At 48.6% G+C, this 22,776-nt stretch overlaps 1 protein-coding gene across 3 annotated transcripts in view; it reads right to left on the bottom strand.

Moving 5' to 3' along the window:
* Positions 1-3,367: 3,367 nt before the first annotated feature.
* CAMKK1 (calcium/calmodulin dependent protein kinase kinase 1) overlaps positions 3,368-22,776 on the bottom strand; it is a 99,933-nt gene continuing 80,524 nt past the window's right edge. For 2 of the 3 annotated variants that reach the window (XM_066563515.1, XM_066563516.1), the window contains exons 13-16: positions 18,862-18,949; positions 17,500-17,628; positions 16,630-16,733; positions 3,368-8,108 (exon numbers count right to left, since the gene is read on the bottom strand). In XM_066563515.1, the coding sequence (XP_066419612.1) occupies positions 8,036-8,108; positions 16,630-16,733; positions 17,500-17,628; positions 18,862-18,949 (394 nt within the window). In that variant the 3' untranslated portion in view covers positions 3,368-8,035. Of the gene's footprint in view, positions 8,109-16,629; positions 16,734-17,495; positions 17,629-18,861; positions 18,950-22,776 lie in introns of all 3 variants that reach the window. The other variant, XR_010784804.1, reaches the window with a different exon arrangement.

The raw sequence follows: 22,776 nt of genomic DNA, 5'->3' as shown, positions 1-22,776 counted from the left end.
TTGGAAGGGACCTTAAAGATCATCTGTTCCCTGCCAGGAGCAGAGATACCTTTTACTAGACTAGGTTGTGACAAAATCATTGTAGGAATTTAATTTCAGCTTGAAGAGGAATAAAAAAAAATAAACCAAGAAAAAAAACCTAGAAAAATAGCATTGAGGCAAGATGGAGCCTTTGGAGGCCAATCCACAGGGTTGGATGGTGGTGATGCTCCAAAACTGAACACTTTGAACCCAGTGGTCACAGCTATGACCCCTCTGCTTGGGGTCTGTCTCTGTAGCTCTGATTCATCCTATCCCCTTTCCTGGGCAGCCATGCCTCCCAGTGCTGTCCTACTGGGGATTCCATTACCCCTGATTTCCCCAGAGGAAGGAAATCCTCCTGCTGCTTTGTCTGCTAATCCCTCCTAGGCTCTTATTACTCCCATTTACACAATTCAGAATATGAATCCCTCCTGTCACCTTAATTTCTAATAATTAGTATTTGGTGTAACACTGCAGCCGACAGCAGCTCTTAATGAATATTATAATAGGCACTAAATTATAATTTACTGCTCTAGAAATCCATTTTGATACGTAGCCCACTTACAAGAAAATTAGGGGAAGCAGATTTCAAGCCATTTACCTGGCTGGATCCAACCCCAAATTGAGTCCCCAGCAAGATCCTAAATGATCATGAGCTCCAGGGGCCTTTAGTGGCCTGGGACATGTCAGGGCTGGATGTGCCGTGGTGGCAGTGACGTGACCTCACCAGGACACTGCATTCCCAGGGAACCAGCAGTTCTGATTTCAGTGTTTTATTTACTCCCTGACAAAATGCTGGGGTATGAATCCATCTGGAGTAGATGGACAGCATTAATCCAGGAAGGGACTAGGCTGCTCTCAGAGGCCCTGGCCTGGGGCTCTTGAGGGGCATGCCCACCCTAGTCCCTGGCTGTTCTCAGTGCCTCTGATGGCTTCAAAAAAGCCCTGTGTGGTTTGCAGCTGCTCCTGGGACGCCCCTGCGCGAGTGCTTCTGGTCAGGAGGGAGGTGTGTGGGGTGTGCAGCCAAAAACTAACAATGGTTAATAATGGTTTTGTTAACCAACAGTGTAAAGGCCATTGCCATGGGCCTCATGGGCTCAGCAGCCACAGTGCCCATGGTGATCAAGCCTGCCAGGCTCATATCCCATTGCTGAAGACCTCAGCACCCGTGATATCTTCAAGGCTACAGAGGAAGTTCATGTTCTGAATGGGCAAAGTTGTGAAAGAGTTGGAAGTGTTCTGAAATGTGAGCTAGGATGGATATTTTTACAAAGGAAACATTTCCAGTTTCACTTTCTCCCTCTAGTGGAAGAAGAAAAATCACTTACAGGTGCTATTGTAAAGAAAAAAATTCCAGTAGATTTTTTTTATGTTGACAATTCTACTCCTCAAAGCACAGTCCCACTGTTTTTCCAAGGCTTCTATTGAATACAATGTGGACTTTCCTAAATTAGGAACTGCTGGGTGATGCTTACTGAGATGTATTTTTTCTTTAGGATGCAACTGTCTCCAGACTGGAGAATATTGAAGAAATGATAAGTAAATTGACTTTTTTTTTTCTGATTTCAGTTATGAAATGCGAGAGTGATGCAAAGGACTGATATAAGAAGGATATGATGTTTGACAACCAGGCAAAGGTTTTGCTGCTTCACTGGGCAACAAAAAACACCAGAGAATCTGGTGAAGTGAGCTGGGAGTCACTGTGACAGTAACAACGTGATCTGCCACTGTTACCTGTCATGACTTTGTTGCTTTTGTACTTGAAGACAAAGCAATGTGCTGCTTGAGAGGAAAAGGGTAGAATTCAAATTTTAATGCACTTACCTTTGTGAAGATGTCACTGAAATGATATCATATGAAATATGATTTCCTATAAAGAAATCATATAAGTGGAGCAGGTCTGTGTTTGTCCTTGACTTTGGCTGGGGCAGGGGCAGGAGGTTCCCCTTCCTCCTCTCTTTTGGGGGGACAGGGGGCGTCCCCATGCTCATCTGGCCTTTGGGGTTGCCAGGAGGTCTCATCCTCCTCTCGCCTAGGGAGAGGGCTCAGAGGTCTCCCTGCGCCTTTCCCCTCGTCGGGAAAACAAACACCAGTCAAAGCCTTCGGTGTGCAGTTAAATTGGATTCCTGCCAATTTTATTTTGCTTCGTCCACGGGGGCGGGGGAAGGAGGGGCGGTGCTCGAGGGGTCTCCGTTCCCCTCGCCCTGGGGGATGCTTGGGAAGGACGTGTCCTCGCCCGTCTCATCCTGCAGGATGATGGGGAGTTTCTCGATCCTCCTTACCTTTGCAAGGCTGGGGGTGGTCTCGGTCCCCATCTGCTTTTGGGGGGACCTTCTGCGCCTGCCCCTCTCAGATATGGGGGGACCTGGCATTGTGTCCATGTCCCTCCGGCTTAGGGAGGGCCGGCGCAGGCTCTCTGCCCCCCCCCGATTTAGGGTGCGGTGGTTCCATCGCCCTCCGCTCTGGGGGGCCATTCTCTCTGTCCCCCTGCGATTTGCGGGGGCTCGCCGCTGTCGTCGTCCTCGCAGCCCCCGGCCGTTCTGCGACCTACTTGGCTTTGACCGGCCGGAGCTGCTCTCCATCCTTCTTCGATTTTGAGGGGCCGGCATTTTCTCGCTGTCCCTCTTGGATCTGGGGGTCCCGGCACTTTGTCCCTCTCCTGTTTGGGGCGGGGGAGATGGCGGGGCCGGCGCAGGGGGCCGCGAGCGGCCACAAAGGGCGCTCCCACCTCCCTCCCAAGCGCGGCGCTCACCCCCCCGTAGCCCGGGCCCGCAGGGTCGCGGCGCTGCGAGGCAGGGGCGCCCCCGAGGTTGCGGCGTCGCGGGGCCGAGGGCGCAGAGCTCCGCCCGCCCCGGCCGCCGCCGCTGCGCTCCCAGCGAACCTGGCATTCCCGCCGCACTTTATATAGGCGGCTGAAACCCCGCCTCGCTCACCGGCAGCCAATAGGACCTCAGTGACGACACAATGGGGGCTGGAGCAATAGTGGAGGCCGTTGTGACGATTCGGAGATGCAGGGGGTGGGGCCGCGACGCCAGAGGGCGACGTGATTGGTCGAAAGCCAGAGGGCTCTGTGATGGGCGGGGCCCGGACGTGACTGAGCGATCTGATTGGTTGGGAGGCGGAGCGCTCTGTGACGAACGGCCAGGGGGCGGGGCCGGCACCGGGCCGGGCTTTGGGCGGCTTTAGGCTGCGACTGGGGCTTAGGTCGGGCTTAGAGCCTGCCCCGGCCTTAGGGCTAAAGGGGCCTTTGAGCGTAGAGCCGGGCTTGGGCTCTGACACGCACAGTGAGTGCTTCAGTCGCAGCCCCCTGGGGCAGCTGCCGTAGGAACTGCACTCACAGCCAGCGTCATCTCTGTGGAATTTATTGTCGTTTTCTCATCGGTTCTACAGTACAAAAGCATGCAAAAAATAGCCTCTCTCTTCATGGTACATATTTACAGTGCAACAGCCCCGTGCTGTCACAGTACTGAGTGCATTTACATCATGCTGGAATCGTAGCAGAGCAAATACAGGGGCAGAGGTTCAGCTTCAAGTGCAACAAGAGACAGAAATATCAACAGAACAGGCCTAGAAATCAGAAAGAGCAGCAAAATTACAGCACAGAGGATCTGCATTGTACCCTCAAGGGTTGCAATTCATGTTTTCTTGCATTTACACTGTTTTTTGGGAGCGCTTTGATGGCTTTGTGGGTACTGACGGAGGGTCTGGGCTCTGCCAGCAGCAGCTCTGAGCGTACATGGCTTTTCTCCAGGAAGGGAAGGAGCAGGGCAGGCACCGATGAGCTGCTTTCCTTCCCTCATCCCATGGAAGGCTGCATTCACAGCAACAGGGTCATGGCATAACGTGGGTTAATTCAGCCTGGGAGGGACTCGAGCTGAGCGTGGACTTGAGCAGAAGGATCTGGGCCAGAAAGGAATGTCCTGCACTGCTCTGCTCAGCAAACTCCCCGACAAACCAGCAGAGAGGTCTGGCACCTCATCCAAGCTCCATTTCCACACCAACCCTCCACTCCCTGCTCTCCAGTCTCCCTGCTGCACTCCAGAGGTGCTCAGGTTCTCAGTGGCATCCCCCAGCACGGCCCTCCTGCCCTGGGAAATCCCCTGGGATCCCTGTCCCTGGGGGAGCCTGGGCCTCTCAGGGGCTGGGACAAAGCTCTTGGGGTTTTGGGCAAGATGGGAGGGAAAGCACTGAGCTGGGGAGAACAAACAAGCTGCCAGCCACACATCACAAATGGAGAAACTCCCCCATGGCAGCTCTGCTGAGGGCTTCAGGGCAGAGTTGTGCTGAAGGAACGTGAAATTTCTCCCAGCAGCTCCTCCTTGCAAGTTTGGCAATAAATAAGGAATGGAAGTGCAGCCTGGGAGTTGTTTTATGGACCCACTGTTTGTTTTGCATGGAGCAGCTACACTGTTCCTTGTCAGGATCCCTCTGGTTGAAGCCCTACACAAAGTCAGCAGCCCTGATGCTGCAAACCTCATCTGCTTGCAGGAGTGACATTGGCAGCAGCACATTCCTGCCCAAAGGGTTAAAGACATGGACTGTGCGTTCCCCAGGGCAGGACAGAAGGGACTTGACCAGGATTTTTACTTAGCACTACCCCCAGAACCAAAGGCTAAGAGCCATTAACTGAGCAAGACAAACAAATGCACCTGCTGGAGATCAGAGATATGTGCTGCTCCCACAAATGAGAAATTTCTTTCAAAAAAATCATCCTCAGCCTGCAAGAGTCTGGAAAACTTGACCAGATGCAATGGTAATGGGGGAAAGAGGAGCCCTGCTGGTGATTCCAAGCCCAGCTAACCCAGGCCAGAGCATCCCAGTGCTCCAGGAACAGCAGAGAGGAGGGTTTGGAGGGGAAAACCACAGAGCATGAGTGTGCCACACCTGCTCTGCAGAGCCACACTGAACCCCATCCCCTCCATCACAGAGAGGAGCAGACAAATATTTACCCATCCAGCTGAAGAGAATGATTTTACTCGAGAGCTGAAAGCGCTGCCTTGCCTGGGATGTTTATTCTCAAATAAATCCCCTCTCTTCAGCCTCTTCCTTTCTTCAGAGCAGATCCAGTTGCCCTGAGCTGCTCTAACATGCACATAAACAAGCAGGGATTTCATTGCAGCTGTGGAACAGAGCCTGGTTTTGCTATCTGAGCGTTTCTCCTGCTGCCAGGGCACATTTTTCATCTCACTTCATGCAGGTTTTCAGGCTGCTGTTTGTGACACCATAGGGGTGGTTTTTTAGGGGTATAAAGGAAAGCCTGTTGGCAGATTTGCTGAAGAAACAAGGTGTGACATGAGCTCAGAGCTCAAGGCAGTGGTTCTTGGACCTGTGGGAACAGCTCCAGAAGGATTTCTTTTAGCTAAAAGGGCAAATATTTCAAAGTAGATTTTGAGATAATCATAAAAACCATTAATTTCTCTCCAAAACTGAAGTGATGATTTGGGTACCACTAAAGGAACATCATATGGAGCTCATTTGTAACTCATCATTTGTTTGGTTGCTTAATTAAGGCTGAGAACAGCCTTGGGCATCACTAAAATAACCTCAACTGTCTGGGTTAGCAAATTATTCTTGCCACAGATTAAAAATACAGTACCTAACCCCATGTTTGCCTCCTTAGAGCTTTTTGAGCACAACCCAGGTATTGCTCAGACTTCAGAAGTTCCACAGGGATGGGGATTACCAGAACTCCCTTTTCTGCCTGGCACGTTCCTGAGATGTGTCTTTGCTCCAAGGTCACTCCCTGGCCCTGTCTTGTGGAAAGTTTTTTCCACAAACTGGAGGACAGATCAGTTTGTATCCACAGACTTTCCCTTCCACAGGCAGCAGTTCCACCTGGACAATCCTTCCCATTTACAGAATCCCCTGTAGCCCTGAAATCCTGCATGAGGTGAGATGAAAAAGCTCTCAGACTTTTCACTCCCTACCTCTGGGTACTTAAATCTTCATTACAAGCAGCAAGTCCCTTGTCCCAGGCTGGGGGAAGGATCAGGGCATCCTCCTGATGCAGGAGCAGGTTCCTCAGGGAATGCTGAGCTCACAGCTGGTGCAGACACCAAAAACCAGGCAGGATTTAGCACCTGGAAGCAGCAGGGCAGAGCTCAGCCCCAGAGCAGAAACCTTGACAGGATCCAACAGCAGCTCTCAGCATTAAAGGTCTCCATTCAATAGTGAAGCTGCAATGTTCTTTCCCGTTTTGCCAATATTTACAAGGAAGGGCCCAGGCTGGGGAGTGCTGGGCATCCCACTGGGGTTGCTGAGTGAGGGGAGGTGACAGGCTGGGGACAGACAGAAGGCACCAGCAGCAAAGCCCAGCTAGAAAATGTTGGGAACCATCGAATGAGATTGCAGCAAACAGAACAGGAGCACCAGGATACACCAGTCACTACCAACAACCCCCATACATGTGTCCCCCTGCACAAAAAAAGAGGGAACAATGTCCCAAGTCTTCAGGATTAACCTAAAAACAGACACTAAGATGATTATGTAGGAACCAAATTTAATCATGCCCTTTCTTTAAGTACTATAAAATAAGATTCCAATCCCACTGGTTTCCCAGGGGCATGTTCAGACCCCGTAAGGCTCAAGGGAAAATAATGACATATATTTGGACAGATGGATGTCACTGGTTCTTACTCTCTGAATGGAAGAGTGAAATTCCTGATTATCCACACAGTCTGTACAGTCAACAGCCACAAAAAATGGCTGTATTTGCCTTTTTGTGTTTACCTTTTAAAGTGTAATCTCTTACCAGTTGTCAAACTATTGAGATGAAGCTTCTAACCCCAAGTTTAGAAGCAATCTATGGATAAAATAGCAGCATCAGTACATGCATAAAAATCAGAGTCTTAAAACAAAATTAAAATATAAAGCCTTTTTAAAAAAATTAAAAGATCAAGTTGTGAACTTGTGCTCTGTATCTTTCTAAAACCCTCTACCAACATTTTCCATCCTAGGAACCTTTCCCAGTTTGGGTCATTTTAATGAAATTAAAGTTTAAAAGCATCAGGTACACAAGAAATAAGTGAAGAGATGGAAATGAAATAAAATAAAGCCCAAACCTGCCACTCTTTTCAGCTGGAGACCATGGTCCGTGGGTGCAGGAGTGGGTGCAGGAGTGGGAGCACTGCCAGCTCTTTGGAAGAGCAGCCCTGGCAGCTGTCCCTGGAGCACAAAGCTGTTCTGTGTGGCAGCATATCCCCATGCTCCGGGGCTCTGTGCCACCCAGGGCTCACTCACATCCAGGGAATCTCCTGTGACTCCTCTGCTCTGCAGCACTGCCCGACTAAAGCCACGGCTGGGGGCAGGACTGACACTGTGCAAAACTCAGGGATCATCCCTCCCTGTGTCTTTCTTTCTTCCCTTTTTGTATTTACCTTTTTAAGTGTAATCTCTTACCAGCTGTTGAACTATTGAGATGAAGCTTCTAACCCCAAGTTTAGAAGCAATCTATGGATAAGGGAAAAAGGAAAAGGGAAGAAAAAGAAAGAAAGACACAGGGAGGGATGATGTTCACTCCAACAGCAGCATCTCATATCATTTCACTGATACCCAAGGACATTTTGCCTTCATCTCCACACCAGCAGCAGCACTCCTGATGTACCCAAGTGCATTAAATAAAACAGCTGCCCTCCCATACAAAACCTGTCTCTCTAACACCATTTTTTCCCCTGATGCTTGAAGTAGAGAATGCAATAACACAAGGAGAAAGTCTCTGTGGGGGGAAAGGCCCCTTGAGAGGAGCCCAGCCCGGTTCCTCGGGTGAAGCACAAGGCACGCACGGAGGAGCCGCGGGCACCTCGGCCGGGGCTCCCGCTGCTGCCCGGCTCCTCCCGCCGGGCTCGCCCGGCCCGGGCTGCTCCTGCTGGGCTCGGGCTGCTCCTGCTGGGCTCGGGCTGCTCCTGCTGGGCTCTCTCCGCTCTGCTGGGCCGCTCCTGCCGTGCCGGGCAGGCCCCGGCCTGCGCCGTGAGGGCGGTGAGGGTGAGGGCGGCCGGCCCCGGCAGCAGCCGCGCCCTCAGGCCGCGGGTTCGTCCTCGCACACGTCGGGCAGCTCCGGGTCCCGGGCGGCTTCTCTGCTGCCCTGCGTTCTGCAGGGTGTGGGGAGATAGAGACATGGTGGGCACACAGCAGGGCAGGGGGGGTTATATATCAACAGGGAGCAGCAATGAAGCAGCAATGAACCCCTCAGCAATAGCCCAGCACGATGCCCTGCGGGGATGGGCAGCTCGGCCTGGACACCTGCTTGGCCTCTGCTCCCAAAAACTGAGGTGCCCCCACCGAGATAGCAACCACCTAAAGGTGGGCACCTAAATAGCAGGACACCTAAATCTTTCAGAGAAAAAGAATTTATTGCTCTCTTATCAGAAGAAACGAACTTCTCCCCACCTCACTCAGCCCTGGAGATGCCTCAGGATTCAGAGGAAGAAGTTGACACTGACCAGACACAATCCTTCGTTTGAATGGAATTTATGCATCATGTATGAGGTGTATGAATATGCAACAGGCTGTTGCTTTTAAGGGTTAATCCTCTGTTAATGGGTGTCCTTTATCGGGCCTATTTTGCCCAGAAAAAGGTACCCAGACTGTCCATAACTCTTTGTTTTTATTGTCTCATATTGTCTAATCCTAATAATCCAAATTTTTATTACTCTAATTATATTACTATTTTTATAACCATTTTATTACTATTAAACTTTTAAAATCTTAGAAACAAGTGATTAGCATTTTTCACAGGAGATAGAGACATTGTAGGCACACAGCAAGGCGGGGGGGTTTATATATCAACAGGGAGCAGCAATGAAGCAGCAATGAACCCCTCAGCAATAGCCCAGCACGATGCCCTGCAGGGATGGGCAGCTCAGCCTGGACACCTGCTTGGCCTCTGCTCCCAAAACTGAGCTCTCCACTGTAGTAATTACATATCCTCTGAACAGAGAGAGACATGGTTCTCCCAGGAGAACCTGGGAAGCTGTGAGAAACTTAGAGGGAAGAATTCAAACAATATTATCTCTCTTTCTGTAACCATTGTTTATAGATATGCTTCTCCAGAGTGTACTATGCACAGTTCACCAGTAGTGTGAGAGAAGATTCCTAAAGGCCAATCAGGTCTTAGGACCACCATTGTTTCTATAAGAACTTCTAATTTCTAGATTTCTAGATTTCTAATAATAAAGTGTCCTTTTCATTCCTTCTGATGATGGAGTCTCTGTATCCCCTTTGTCTGTCCCTGATACCCCTTGGCTGATACTCCATTTCCCTGAATGCCCTTCTCCATGAGGAGGTATCTGACTCTAGGGAAAAGTCTTGCAGACCACCAGCATGGTTTCCAAATTATCTAGTTTGCATTTGGAGAGTTGTGGCTTGCTCTTCTTTAATCTGATTTTTAAAATAAAGATCAGAGGGATGGGTTGATCCCACAGCTGCTTCTCCAAAGTGCTGGAGTAAATGGCAGTAAAACTGAATGTTTCTACCAGAACCCAGTTTGTCCTACACAAAAACTCTGTGATTTTGGCTTTTTTTTTTTTTTTAGCTTCTGTGAGTCTGCCTGGTCCCCAAAACAGCAGTCCCCAAAACAGCAGTCCCCAAAGCCTGAGAGCAGCAGCCCTAGAATCTCAGCCAAGGTCACTTCCTTGAACTGCACATACACCACAGTAACTTCAGCCTTTTCCTCCTACCCCTAACTTTTGATGTTTTCTGATGCAGAAGGCTTGAGCTGTACTGCACTCAGGGCACCCTCGAGGAGCAGCGCCTCCACCCTGCCCAGCCACCCCCAGACAGCATGAGACTGTCACTGGATGGAGAAAAGGGGACACCTCCAGGTGCCACCCACGGCAGAAACTGATCACAGGCAGGTAACTTCACCTAAAACACCCATTTCTCCATCATAAAGATATCCACAACACAAGGGAGGTGATCATCTCCAAGCAGTGGTGTCTCCCAGGTGTGTCCAGCCTTGCTTACAGCACTCTGGCTGTACCATAGAATCATGGAATGGTTTGGGTTGGAAGGAGACCTTGAAAATCCCCTTGTTCCACCCCCTGCCATGGTCAGGGACACATTCCACTATCCCAGGCTGCTCCAAGCCCTGTCCAGCCTGGCCTTGGGCACTTGCTGGGCTCCAGGGGCAGCCACAGCTGCTCTGGGCATTCTGCAGAACATCCACAGCCAGCTTGGCAGTGGAGTGTCAGTGCCTGGAGCACACAGTGTTTGGGGGCTCTGGGGGTATTTCCTGCCTAGGAATAACACAAAGTACACACAGGGCTAACCCAATTTTTGAAGAAACCAGAAATGATCAAAAATCATGTTCCCTTCTCCCTCCACTTCAGCAAAGCCCTGCAGTAAACCTGACCTTGAACTCATGGACCATTTTCCTGAGGGAAAGGCTGAGGAACAGCCCTGCCTTCAGTGCCTGTCATCCCTCTCTTCAAATGATTGATCACCTCATTTAGCAGCAGAGGCTCAGTTCTGTGGCAGTTCAGCACAGCCCAGCTCCCTGTCTGGCACATCCTGCTGATCCTGCTCCTGTCAGGGCTGTCTTCAGTGCTGTCCCAGCACTCTGAGCAGCCTCTGCCTCTCCAAACACCTCCATGGCAGGCTGAGAGGACCCTCAGGGTGGCAAACACCAGCCAAAAAGCAGCAGAGATGCAGCACCAGAGCTCCATGTCTGCACAGGAGCAGGCTCCTGCTGTGAGGCCTGAGGCTGGGTGGGAATCCTCAGTAAAATAATTCTTGCTAAGAAATAAGCCTCTATTTCTCCTACATTTTGTAAGGCACAGGGGAGCAAAGCCTGGTTTGTGCAGTTACCCAGGAGAGCGCATGGCTGTGGGGGGATCACACGAGTTTTGTGTCCCACAAGGAGGGAGCCTCCCCACACTGCCCTCCCAAACACAGGAGCAGGGGGCAGGGAGGGTGTGGGACAACCTACAGAGCACAAACACACCCCTCTGGATTCCCCCAGGAGCCCCCATTCAGTGCAGGCTGCTCAAGTCCCTTCCTCCCTATGGAAATGCAGCAGCAGGAGGCAGTGGCACCACGTCAGTCCCCATCTGCCTCTGCCTGCCTTCTCCTGGCTATTTTTGGAGAATCTCTGCAAGTCCTTCCTCATGCAGAGCAGGTGACATCCTGGCTCTGGCCCATCCATGTGTCTCAGAGCCATAAACCAGGCCAGACAGAGTCTCCCAAGTGCTGGAGCTGCTCCCAAAGGTATTTAGAGATGTGTGGTTGTTTCCCAGTCTCTCAGCCCAGATCTTCCAGCCTGCTGGAGGCTGTGTCCTGCCTAACCACTGGATCCTAGGACTTCCCACTGAGGTGTCTGTAAGCAGCTCATCATGGTTTGCATTCATGTTATTTTGTTATTTATCAGAATTAACTGGATCAACACTTCCTAGAAGGGTCTGTGCAAGTGGTTGGACAAGTGACAATGTTTTGATGAAGTCCTGGCTGAAGTGGTCGCTTGGAGCAACCAATTTTGGTCTGCCCAGAGCCTCCCAGTGCTGCAGCAGAGGCAGAAGCACAAGGGAGTGGTGGAGCATCTGGAGCAGAGATGGCTCCAGCCTTTTCTTTTCCACAACCACTAAATATTAAAGTCAAATTCTAAAGCTCAGCCTTTCCCAAATTCTGTAGCTATTCACTCTGCAAACGTGGGGCTGAGCAGCACTTCCTGCTAAAACGCAACTGGTTTTTTTTCACCCCTCCCTCCCTAAAAGCAGCTCAAAGAATCACAAATAGAAATAATAATAAAAAGCACACATAAACATTAGTGTGACACACAGAATGACTGCAATAAAACTGCTCCTACAGGAAGGAAGGATGGAGTAAAATGCTGTCACTACCACACAAATCACACAGGGTGAGGAGGGGACACAGGTTTCTACAGCACCCATGGGCAACACAGACATGGAATTACCTTAAAGATGGATGCAAATATACAGATGTGTTTAAGAGGAATCTGTCCCTGAGAGCAAAACAATGAGACAAAGGAAGAAAGTGATCATGAAGACAATGGCAGCAGGTGAAGGAGCTTGTATTTCTGTGCCTGTCCAGCCTAGAGTGCAGAGAGGAATGGGGATGGAACACCAGCCACATTTACCTAAGGACAGGTGAGGTCAGGCACTGGTAGCACTGGTACAAACCCACTCCAGCCCCTACCACTGCTGAAAGCTCCAGATGCCTCCCAGCACACTGCTGGTGTCCAGCTGTGCTGCCCTGGCACCTCTGGGCTTTTGTGTCCCTTGTGCAATGGGGCAGAGCCCCAGGAGCACTGGGCCCCCCACTGCTGGTTGTGGGTCATTCCAGAGGAAAATCCTGTGCCACCTGCAAGTGGGGCATGGCTCTTCCCACAAAACATGCAGTTCTCTCTTTGGGAGGAGCTGTTTCTGCTCAGACACCTGGGTCAGCCACTTTTTTTTATCTCATTTTCCCCCTTGGCTTCCTTATGCCTAACCCACATGGATAATATGGCCCTAAGGGCAGTGACTTTTTGGGTCTCTTTTTGGCAAGAAACAGGGTAGGCTTTTAAAATACCAACTGATCCCCTACAGAGGAGCTGACAACCACATTTCATCAACAGTGTTAGCAGCCATAATGGGCAAGTAAATTGGGTCTGTCAAAATACAGCAATTAATTTGATAGGTAGTACTTGCAATAAATGAGAGCAATAAAATGTGGTGAAGCCAGGGCTGACTCAGTTAGGAGAAATGTGGAGCAGGCAGAAGAAATGCAGCAAACACTGCTAGCAGAAATCCAGAACTTAGCTGTGAATGCTGAACTGGGCTTAAAAAATACCCTGGAGCTGGAAAATTAGAAAACATCAGTTGGTTCAGCAGCCACCATTAATGATGGGCTTGAACCTGGCCGTGGTCTGCAGGATCTGTCAGACTCCATGAATCACTGCCTCTCCTGGGAGCTCCTGCAGGAAAGGCAGGATGCAGTGACACCTGGCCACTGCCCAGCTGACAGGGAGGTGACAGCTGGCAGCTCTCACACCATTCTAGGTGTACAAAACAGCAACTGCTAAATGGGGCATCATCCTTTTAGCTCCCCTCCACCTGCTGAGTGTGTCTGCACTGAACAATCTGCCTTTGAAACTGCTCAGTGCTGATAAACAGAGCAATAAATAACAGCCAGGAGAGGATTTGCTTCTTCCAGGTCTAAAGAGTGCTAAAAAACATTCTGTCCTCCCAGTGTTGACTCCAGAACTGTTTCACATCAGTGGGGTCTTAATGGTGTCCTCTAAAGGCATCAAGGCTGCCACAGCAAAGCCTTGCTGCTACCACAGACATCTGCCCAGAGCATTTCCAGGGACAGAGCCCAGCAGGCTGTGGAGGTAATGCAGGGAGAAATTACAAAAAGATGCAGCCACATGATTTAGTTTCCTCCTCTCCAAATCCCAAGGAGTGAGCTTGAAGGACAGCTCCATTTTAAGAGTCATCAATTAGGCATGAAATAGCAGAAAGCTCTGGTAGCAGAGCTCAGCTCACTGCCAGAGGATCTCCTACAGAGTATATCCCCAAAATGGCACAGATGTGAGATGCTTGAGGCAGCACTGAGTGGGGCTCTGGCAATTTCACATGCAGCCTAATTAAATAGATTGAATGTGAAACTGGAGTACTCTAATTGCATTTCCTTTTTTCTTCCCTAGAAACACAAGAAGTTATTTCCTACCTATAACCAGAAGGAGATGCAATATTACAAAATCTGATTTATGTCCCTCTGAAGACCCTGCCACTGGGACAAGGGGCTCTGTGCAGGAGAGCTTGGTAATGTGTGGCTCTTTTTTTTCTCAGCTCCTCCTGGGCAGCCACAAGTCCAGAGCACAGTGATGGCTGCAGGCACTGCTTTTCTGGCAGGTCCCAATTTTGGGGTCCCCTGTCCAGCTACAAGGGTGATGGACATGCAGAAACTCTGCAGAGCCTTCCTACAGCAATACTTTCTGCTCCTGCAAGATCCTAAAGCTTTACAGAAATCCAGGCTCACTTGAAACTTATTTTAACACAGCTCTAATCATAACATTGGCACTTTATATCTGTAGCAAGGGTGGTTTTTCCAGGGAACAAGCAATATGAATTAACAAGTGGATGAGCTTGGTGTCTACTCTGTTTGCCCCTGAGGAAATAACACTGTCATCAAGAGATAACTCACTGAACAATGAATATTTCCCATTTAGCTGTGGCTCACTTGAGATTAATGTCATTGGATCCAACACATTTATTTAAATTTGAAGTTATTTTCATTAGATTCAGTCAGTAAAATGTTTTCCAAAGTTTGAAATAATAATAATCCATATGCCTTAAAAGGAGCATCCCTGCTGTGGTGTTTAATACACAACACCATTTGTTGGACAGGCTTGGCAAGTATCTTTCTTTTAAACAACAGTTTTGAGATGGGTTCTCAAAGCTCCAGTTGTGCATGAAATAATTTAGGATTAAGTCAATTGTTACTGCCAAAAATTGGCACTGATGGCATGAGACTGAGAAATTAAGCACAGGGATTGGTGCAGTGGAGAATTGGCACATTCATATTGGTTTGGGATATTTCTAAGTGCTCACACAGCTGGGCAGAGGCCAGCCCAGCACGGCTGCAGCTCCATTCCTGGTTTGGTTTTGTAAACTAAGGGCACCAGACACAGCAGCACAACAGTGGAAATGACACAATGCTTTAAAAAATAAACCTTTCAGTCTGTACAAGGAGCCTGAAAACACACAGGACCAGAATGAGCTGAGACAGGGAAAGATGCTGGGTTTCAATGAACTGAAGAAAATCTGACTAGCAACTTTAAAAAGGGGACAAAAGTGAAGGCTTACAGCTCATCTTGAAAGCCTAAGAATATTTTATAAAGGACAAGACATTGATAATGTGGCTGCTCAGAAGTTTCACAGCTCCCTGAGATCAAATGAGCTTTGTTTTTTCTGAGCAGATACTGAAGCACCCAGCTCCAGGCAGGAGCCAGCATCAAGGGTCCAGGGGTTTTCCCACCACCTGGGTGAGTTTTCAAGCACCTCAAATTAAGGTAGAAGGGAACAGGTCCCATTTGGAAACAGACCCAGGGTTATACCACCCTGAAACATCAGTTCAGGCAGGGTTTGAAAAGAAATTCTGCCTTGCTCCAAGTCACCTGTCTAGGATAGTGGGAAGAATAAAATACATTTTTCTTCAAATTTAGTAAATGTTTCCCCATTTTAGAGCAATGCAGTGACCAGCAATGATAGTGAAGACATGGGTAGGGACATGTGTCCAATTAGCAATAACTATAATTTGGAATGCATTGAGCAAAGAGGAACAAATCAGAGCAAATCCCTTGTGCTGAGAGCTGTGACTGCCATGCTCCAGATGTGTCCCACAGCAGCACTCATGAGCAGGGTGTTTAAATGCCAAACTGGTGTCTGCCTATGGACTCCAAGACAAAGTCTTCCTTAAGTCTCCAACACTCAGCTGGGGACATAGAAAATTATCATCCTTAATTGAGCTGAGCCCTGAAATCCCCACACACCTGTGAGAGGCAGAGAGAGACTCCTCTAATTGTGTTATCAATGGTGCAGTGAGGCTCAGCACACCCCCATGGGAGTCTGCTGGGAATGGGACTGGGATTCTGGGTGGAAAAAAATCATTTTGGGACAACACAGCCTTGTTGTCAGGCACAGCCTTATAGATCCTGTGGGGTGAGAATTTATTAATATAAAAATAATTGTCCAGATCAGGCCACTGGTCCAGCTGTTATTTACTGGACCGATGGCCCAGAATCCTGGCTCTAAAAGGAATCAGTGACAAAAATGAAGGGGAAAGAGTAAGAACCAAGTAAAGGACAGAGGAATTCTCTCCCCATCCCTGTACACACCATCATGTTTAAAAACTGTTGATGAATCTATTAGTCATCAAGATCTCTGTGCCTTTTTTAATCCCAATATAGTAATTTCTACCCACTCTCCAAAGTATCCCCTTGCAACGTGTTCCAGCATTTCATTAACTGGCAGAAAACTGTGTAAAAAACCACTGTATGTGTTCTCAAGTGAAAAAGCAATTTCAAAGTGTTCTCTTTTGTCTGACCATGATGTCTCTGCCCAGACTTGGGCCCCAGACCCCAGGTCAAATCCCATAATCTCATTCTGAGTTAAAAAAACCTACATAAACTGCTAATTTGGTACCATTTCTGTTGTCCATAGAAAGGAGAGAAGAATTAAACCCTCCAATATATATCCAAACTAGACCCTAATTAAATTTATTTTACTTCACCAGTCTCTAATGGATCTTTGATCACAGCATTATAAATTAACAGGTGAAAAAACAGACTCAAGTTTAGCACCTTCCATGTGTTTAGGCCAAACCCACCTTACAGAGAGAACAGCATCTATAAAAGAGTTTTTATTATATATATATATAATATAAAAATATATATATTTAAAATATATTTTATATATATATATAAATATAATATAAATAAAAATTTAGTCTGAGAGGACTTGGGGTAGATTTTATCTCCAGTATTTGATGCAGAAGGGAGTTTGTCTTTAACTGCTACAGAAAAGATTTGCAAAGTGCTTCCCCCACCCTCCCTCCCTCCCTCCCCACAGGCCCTGGCCGTGCTGCAGAGCAGGCATGGCTGTGGGTACCTACATCAGCAGGTTCCCTGGAGCAGACATGGATCTCTCCTCCCTCCTCGTCTGGACCTCAAAGGGGTTCCCAAAGGAGCGTTTCCTCAGCATGGCCTTCACCAGGATCTTTGAGGAACAGAACAGAGCAGTGAGAACAGCAGGGCTGGCTCCTGGAAGCCAGTTCAAAGGAGGAACAACAGCTTCTTTAATAATTCAGCTGACATTTTACAGCAAAGAGCACAAAGCAAAGCTGCTTGAGAGAGCCAGGCTATTGCAGCAGTCAGGCACGAGAAGTTCACACCGGGTCAAGCGGCCGAAATTTCATGCCAGGAACACACATGTCCTGTCACAGACATTTGTATGGAAAATCTTTTCCTTAGGATCTTTTCTCTTGAGAAGCTGAGAGGCCTCAGAAACAAAATGTAAACAATAATTATCTGCTGCTGTGGAATGCAACAGGTGCATCTTTGATTAGTCTCATGTGGTTGTTTTTAATTAATGGCCGATCACAGTCCAGCTGTCTCAGACTTTCTAGTCAGTTACAAGATTTTATTATAATTTCTATTCTATTCCTTTCTTTGCTAGCCTTCTGATTAAATCTTTTCTTCTATTCTTTTAGTTTTAGTATATAATTACTATATAGTATTTAGTATATTAGTATATAGCACATATTATATATAGTATTTAGTATATATTTAGTATATAACTCTCATATAGTTTTAGTATATAATTTTCTTTTAATCTAATATATAAAATAAAATAACAAATCAGCCTTCTGAAACACGTAGTCAAGATTCTCATCTCTTCCCTCATCCTGGGACCCCTGTGAACACCACCACAATGTCCCCTCTCCAAACCTCCCCCAGCAGCTGAAGGTGTGTTTCACACCTACCACAGCTGGCAGGCTGGGGATGGTCTTCACAGAGTTCTTGACCTCCTCCTCGGTGACCTCCACCACGGAGCAGTGCTCCTCCTCCAGCGGCAGCGGCTCCGCGCCTCCCCGGCTCAGCCAGGGGTGCACCTGCAGGGACACACAGCCACAGGAATGGGGCACAGGCCTCTCTGCTGGCAGCACTGCTCCATCTCCCACTGCCTGAGCTGGTTTTTAACCAGCTCCCTTGGAAGTGGCTGCAGTCTGGCTCAGTGCTGTCACACCTGCTGCCACCCACCAGCACCATGGTGCCCCCTGAATCAAGTTTGAAACACTTTGAGAACCTGAGTTATCTGGAGGATTTTCATTTTTTGTCTTGCATGCAGCAGAGCAAAGCCCCCTTTTCTTGCTGCCTCTCATGGGATGGTTTCTTGGCTGGGAGCAGGAAGAAAGCCCTGTCTGAGGGCATGGGCTGAGCACAGAGCCCAGCCTGACACATCCTCTGCCAGCATCCAAGTCCCCAGGGACACCAGCCAGGGACAAGGGCCAGCACTCAGCTCTGCTCTTCTACCCACAGGGTCTCACAGTGTGTCTGCAAGAGCTGTCAAGTGAAATCCCATAAATACACCTCCAAACCTGCTGTCAAGTGAAATCCCATAAATACACCTCCAAACCTGCCTTTGGCCTCCTGGCATGGAGGGAAGGGATGTCACTTTTTTTTCCTGAAGCTCAGCCTTTCTAGTGTCAGCTTTGGTGGCAGTACTGGTGTTGGTCTGGGACAAAGCAAAGCAGGGCTTGCCCTGTAGAACATGCTGATGGATCTCTATGGAAATTTTGAGATCCTCCAGCAGGTTTAAAGCCTTGGTGAGGGGTGACAGGAGGACAGCAAGCCCACACAAACCCAGAATGAAACCACAACCTGTGAAGCATTGTGCTTTGCCAGGTCTGTTCATTCTTTCTATTATTAAACATCTCCCAAATAATGGTGAGAGAAATAAATGTGCTCCCTTGAGACCACTGGCCACAAAAGGACCAGAGGAGGAACACACATCCAGTCCCTGGAATGCACATCCAGCACTGCCAGCCCTCTCTGCAGCTAGCAACTCCCCTGACAATGTCAATTCTCCCAGGGATTCACTGAGATCAGCCAGCTTTTCAGTAATTTTCATTTAAATAAGCAAACAAGAAAGCTTTTGTCAATATTCCCCGGGTGAGAAGCAGTGAGGGAGCTGTGGCTGCAAAATGAGTGTTCTCCTTCTCCAAGGGAGGGAGCTAGAGACAGCTCCCAAAACAAACACTGGGGACAGCTCTGCCTCATTAGAAGGTACCAAAGGACACAAAATCAGCTGAGACTAAAAGCTCTAATATCAAGGCCCACCTTACCTTTATTTCAGGGACTGTTATCCTGGTTTCTGGATTTTTATCCAGCATGCGCAGGATCAGCTCCTTGAGCTCGTCACTTATCTGTGCCCTGAGTGAAGAAAACAGCAGCACACAGTTAACCAGGGACTTGTAAATGCAGCAGTGCACAGTTCTTACTGCAGTTACCTAGCAGAGAATCTGCTCTGCTCAGGAGGTATTTTCTCTGCAAAGCTGGCTTGGAAAAAAGGAAGGCACCACAGTCACTGCTGCAGGGCTTGGTTATCCTGTCTTGGTTATCCTGTCTTGGTTATCCTGTCCTGCCCCCTAACACAGCAGCACACGCCCAAAATGTAGGATGAAGGACAGGTGAAGGGGTCTAAGGACATTCTTGAAGACAGGGAATTTCTGAGGGGAGATTTGGAACAACAAAGTGCTCCTGAGAGCAGAACTGGAGTTGAACTCTGTGAACCAAGAGGGGCACAGCTTGATTTGCTGAACCTGCATCATGAGCAACTGTATGCTGGATAAAACACCCCCATCTGACATTCAAGTTCCCAGCTAAGCTTCCAGGTTGTGTTATTTAAATTGCTCCCAGAACACAGATTGCAGGCAGCCTGTAACTCAGTATCCCCTACCTGCAAAGCTCAGCCTTGGGCTAACAACAGGAGGGAAGGGATAAATGCAGATAAGAGAAATACATCTAAATTTTTAACACTACTTCCAAGATCTAAACGTGAGGGCACCTGAGCCCAGAAGCCACTCCCTTGCCATGGAGCCCTTGGTCCTGAAGCCCAAAGGCTGCAATGACTCCTGTGGTTAATGAGGCAGGAAATGCCTTTAAAATGCACTAGAACTGAATGATCAAAGTGCTGCTGCAGTAAAATGCCAGCATGTGACTGAATTGCATTAGGCAGTTGAAAGTCTGTGTCACAAATGACTCTTGAAGAATTGTGTTTCTTCATGGAGATGGAACTTAGCAGCACAAAATGTCACTCCCCAGGAAGGCTGGATTGGAGACTGAAAACAAGAGTGAGCACCAGGTGCTGTGCCCACCTGCTCTGCAGAGAAGGGAATAAACTATCACAAACCAAAATGCAAACCACATCACAGGAAGGGATATTTCAGTCTGATGAAAACAGAGCTGCTGTTTAATAATTCATGAATATTTTATTGGGACTTTGGCTATGAGATCTTTACAAACAACCACAAGGAAATGCTGCTTGTTCAGAGGCAAAAGGGGGTTCAGTTTGAAGTCTAAACACTTGAAGTTGCATCAAGGCTCTGCTGTACACAGGCAGTAGAGCCCAGACAGGAGGAAGAACAGGATGAGTCCTCAGAGACTCAGGTGACAATTTCAGTTGGAATAGAAAGAATGGTGCTGCTCTTGAGCTCCAGAGGAACAGCCATGGGCAGTGACAGTGCATTTAGCAGCTCAGAATGAACAGATTCCTTCCAGACACCACACTGATACAGGTGAGATGGCATTTTAAAAAAATACTTAAAATCAGTTCTGTCAAAGTGTCAACAGCTTTACTTAAAATAAAATAAATGGAATATAAAATCACTTAACATTTCTGGGCACTAGACTGATTTCTACACAACACAGGATTAAAGTCATGGGGAAAAGGATCCCAGGTGTCAGGTGGGTTATGGCCAGGTAAGAGATCACAGCAGTCTCTGCTTTCCCTCTCTCCAGTCTGCAGCACAGGGTGAACTCTGTGCCTGGTGGCATTTTTCCTTTGAAAAGCCTGCACTGTCTGGGATTTCTCACAGCCACAGTCCTGTAAGAGCTCTCAGCAAGATGCCAAGCACAGAGCTCAGCATCCCTTCAGGAGGATTGCCAGCACCCAGATCACTTTACAGGGTGCCTGCAGGTCAGGGAACATTGACCTGGGCTTCACCAGGAGAGGCTGGGCAGAGCTGCTGGCTCTGCTGCCACATGTTTGAAGAGAAAGTTCAGCTTGCTTTTTAGTCATGCCAGGATCCTCAGGGGGTGAGCTAAGCCCATTACCTCGTGTCATGAATGAGAACTCCAGTGCCATAAATATTTATCCTGGTGTCTCTAAGGGAACAGGATGGTGACACTGGTACAGTCAGATCCATCTGTCCTAAAGGTTGTCAGGAAACAGGCAATGAGTTTCCATGGGCTCTCTCCAAACAGGAATGTGTCTTTTGTAGCCATGGTGAAATAAATTGAAACCAAAATACTCCTCACTATAGAGAGGTGCTAATTCTGTGGGAGGTCAGGGTGGATCCACTCCAGTGAATTCCATGTCTCTGTGGCTGCCTCTAACAAATAGATGTGATTTGGACAGCTGTCAACACCTAGTAACCTTCAGCTCCTCCAACAACCTAATCAGGGGTGCAGTTTTTTTTAGACTGGGAGAACAGGTCACTGAGGAATCCACATAAATCATGCAGCCCAATTATGGCTGAAGGAAATGCCTGAATGAAGGAACAGATCTCAGCACAAGCCAGTTAGCCCATTAAATGTTAATAACTTACTGCAGAGGCAGATGGGAACAGTCACTTGTGAGCTGACTGCTAACCCAAATACAAGGTGGCTGAGGGAGGGGTGGGAGTTTTGGCAGCCCTGAGCAAGGAAGAAAACTGCCAGGGGAACATAAACGGGTTTGGGGTTTTTTGGCTGCAGTGCTGTCAAGACAAAGTCCTGTTCCAACTGCAGGTGGGGATACAGCAGTGGAGCATGACCAGCCTTTGTGCTCCTAAAGCCTCAACTCAGTCACCTGGGCCTGCCAGAGCTGCTCTTACCCACCCTGGGATCTGTGTGTGCCCTAAAAGTGGGCTGAGCCCAGCCTTGGAGCCCCAGAGTCCTGTGCAGGCTCCAGCTGGGCAGAGGGGCTGAGGCTGCTGTCAGTGCAGGGCAATTAAAGCAGCCCAGGTGTCAAAGAGGGCACCCTGAGTGTCCATCCCTTTCTGTGGGATCAGAAGAAGTCTGGGACTGCCAAGGTAGAGGCCCAGCTCTTTACTGTGATTGAAAATACAGTGAGCATCTCACAGGAGAGCCTTGCCTTGCCACAGGTGTTGGATACATGCACATTCCACAGGCTGCCTCACAACATCCCTCCCTGCCTCTCCAATGCCACACATGCCTCTCATTGGAGTTTTAATTTGTGCTTCTCCAAATCAAGTAATTTTATCTACACATTTTTATTGGAATGAGCAATTAGGTCAAGAATTCTTTGCCTGACTACTGTGTGGATTTGGGAGGGAAAACAGAGCCCAGCTCTGGCTAATTCATCTGTCAGGAACCAGGGGAAACAAATTCTTCACCAGCAGAAGTCACCAAAGGCCTGAAGCTGGAGGAAATGCTGAGTGGCCAGCAGTTGATGCTGCAGGAATGGTGACCATGGAGCACCATGAATGGTGGCCATCACTGAGCACACAGGGAGTGTCACCCTCCTGCCACACTGACCACAAGCACTTACAGCTCAGTACTGAACCTGCACTGCTCAGTGCCACCTGAGTGGCCTTGGCTTGTCCCCTGCCCTGCTGAGGACACGCTGTGACCACCCCAGCCCTGCACTGTGCCCCACAGGGGTTTCCTTCCCTGACCAAAGCAGGGGGGAGCAGACCCTCAGTAGATCACAAGTGAGTTAATTCCTGGTTTTTCCATAACTGCCATGTTTTTTCCTTTCTGCCATGTGTTCCTGGGGTGTGCTGGAGGAGGGGGATTTGCTGAGCTGTGGTTGCACATCTCAGGCCAAGCATCCTTCCATCAGCCAGCTCCCCTGGCTCCAAGGGAAGGCCACAGGAGGAGGATGTGTTTACTCAGACCAAGACCAAGGTTCATCACCACATTGCTTTTGAAAATGAATACATGAAATCATCCTGGTGGCTGCTGCACAGGGAGAGAGAAAACCCCAACCAAACCATCCAGCATCTCCAGAGTCAGCAGGTGGGGCAGAACTTCTG

Source organism: Molothrus aeneus, chromosome 20 (genome assembly GCF_037042795.1).
Source record: "Molothrus aeneus isolate 106 chromosome 20, BPBGC_Maene_1.0, whole genome shotgun sequence".
Lineage (NCBI taxonomy): Eukaryota > Metazoa > Chordata > Aves > Passeriformes > Icteridae > Molothrus > Molothrus aeneus.
The sequence above is the reverse complement of the archived record's forward strand: the minus strand, read 5'-3'. Positions and strand labels throughout refer to the sequence as shown.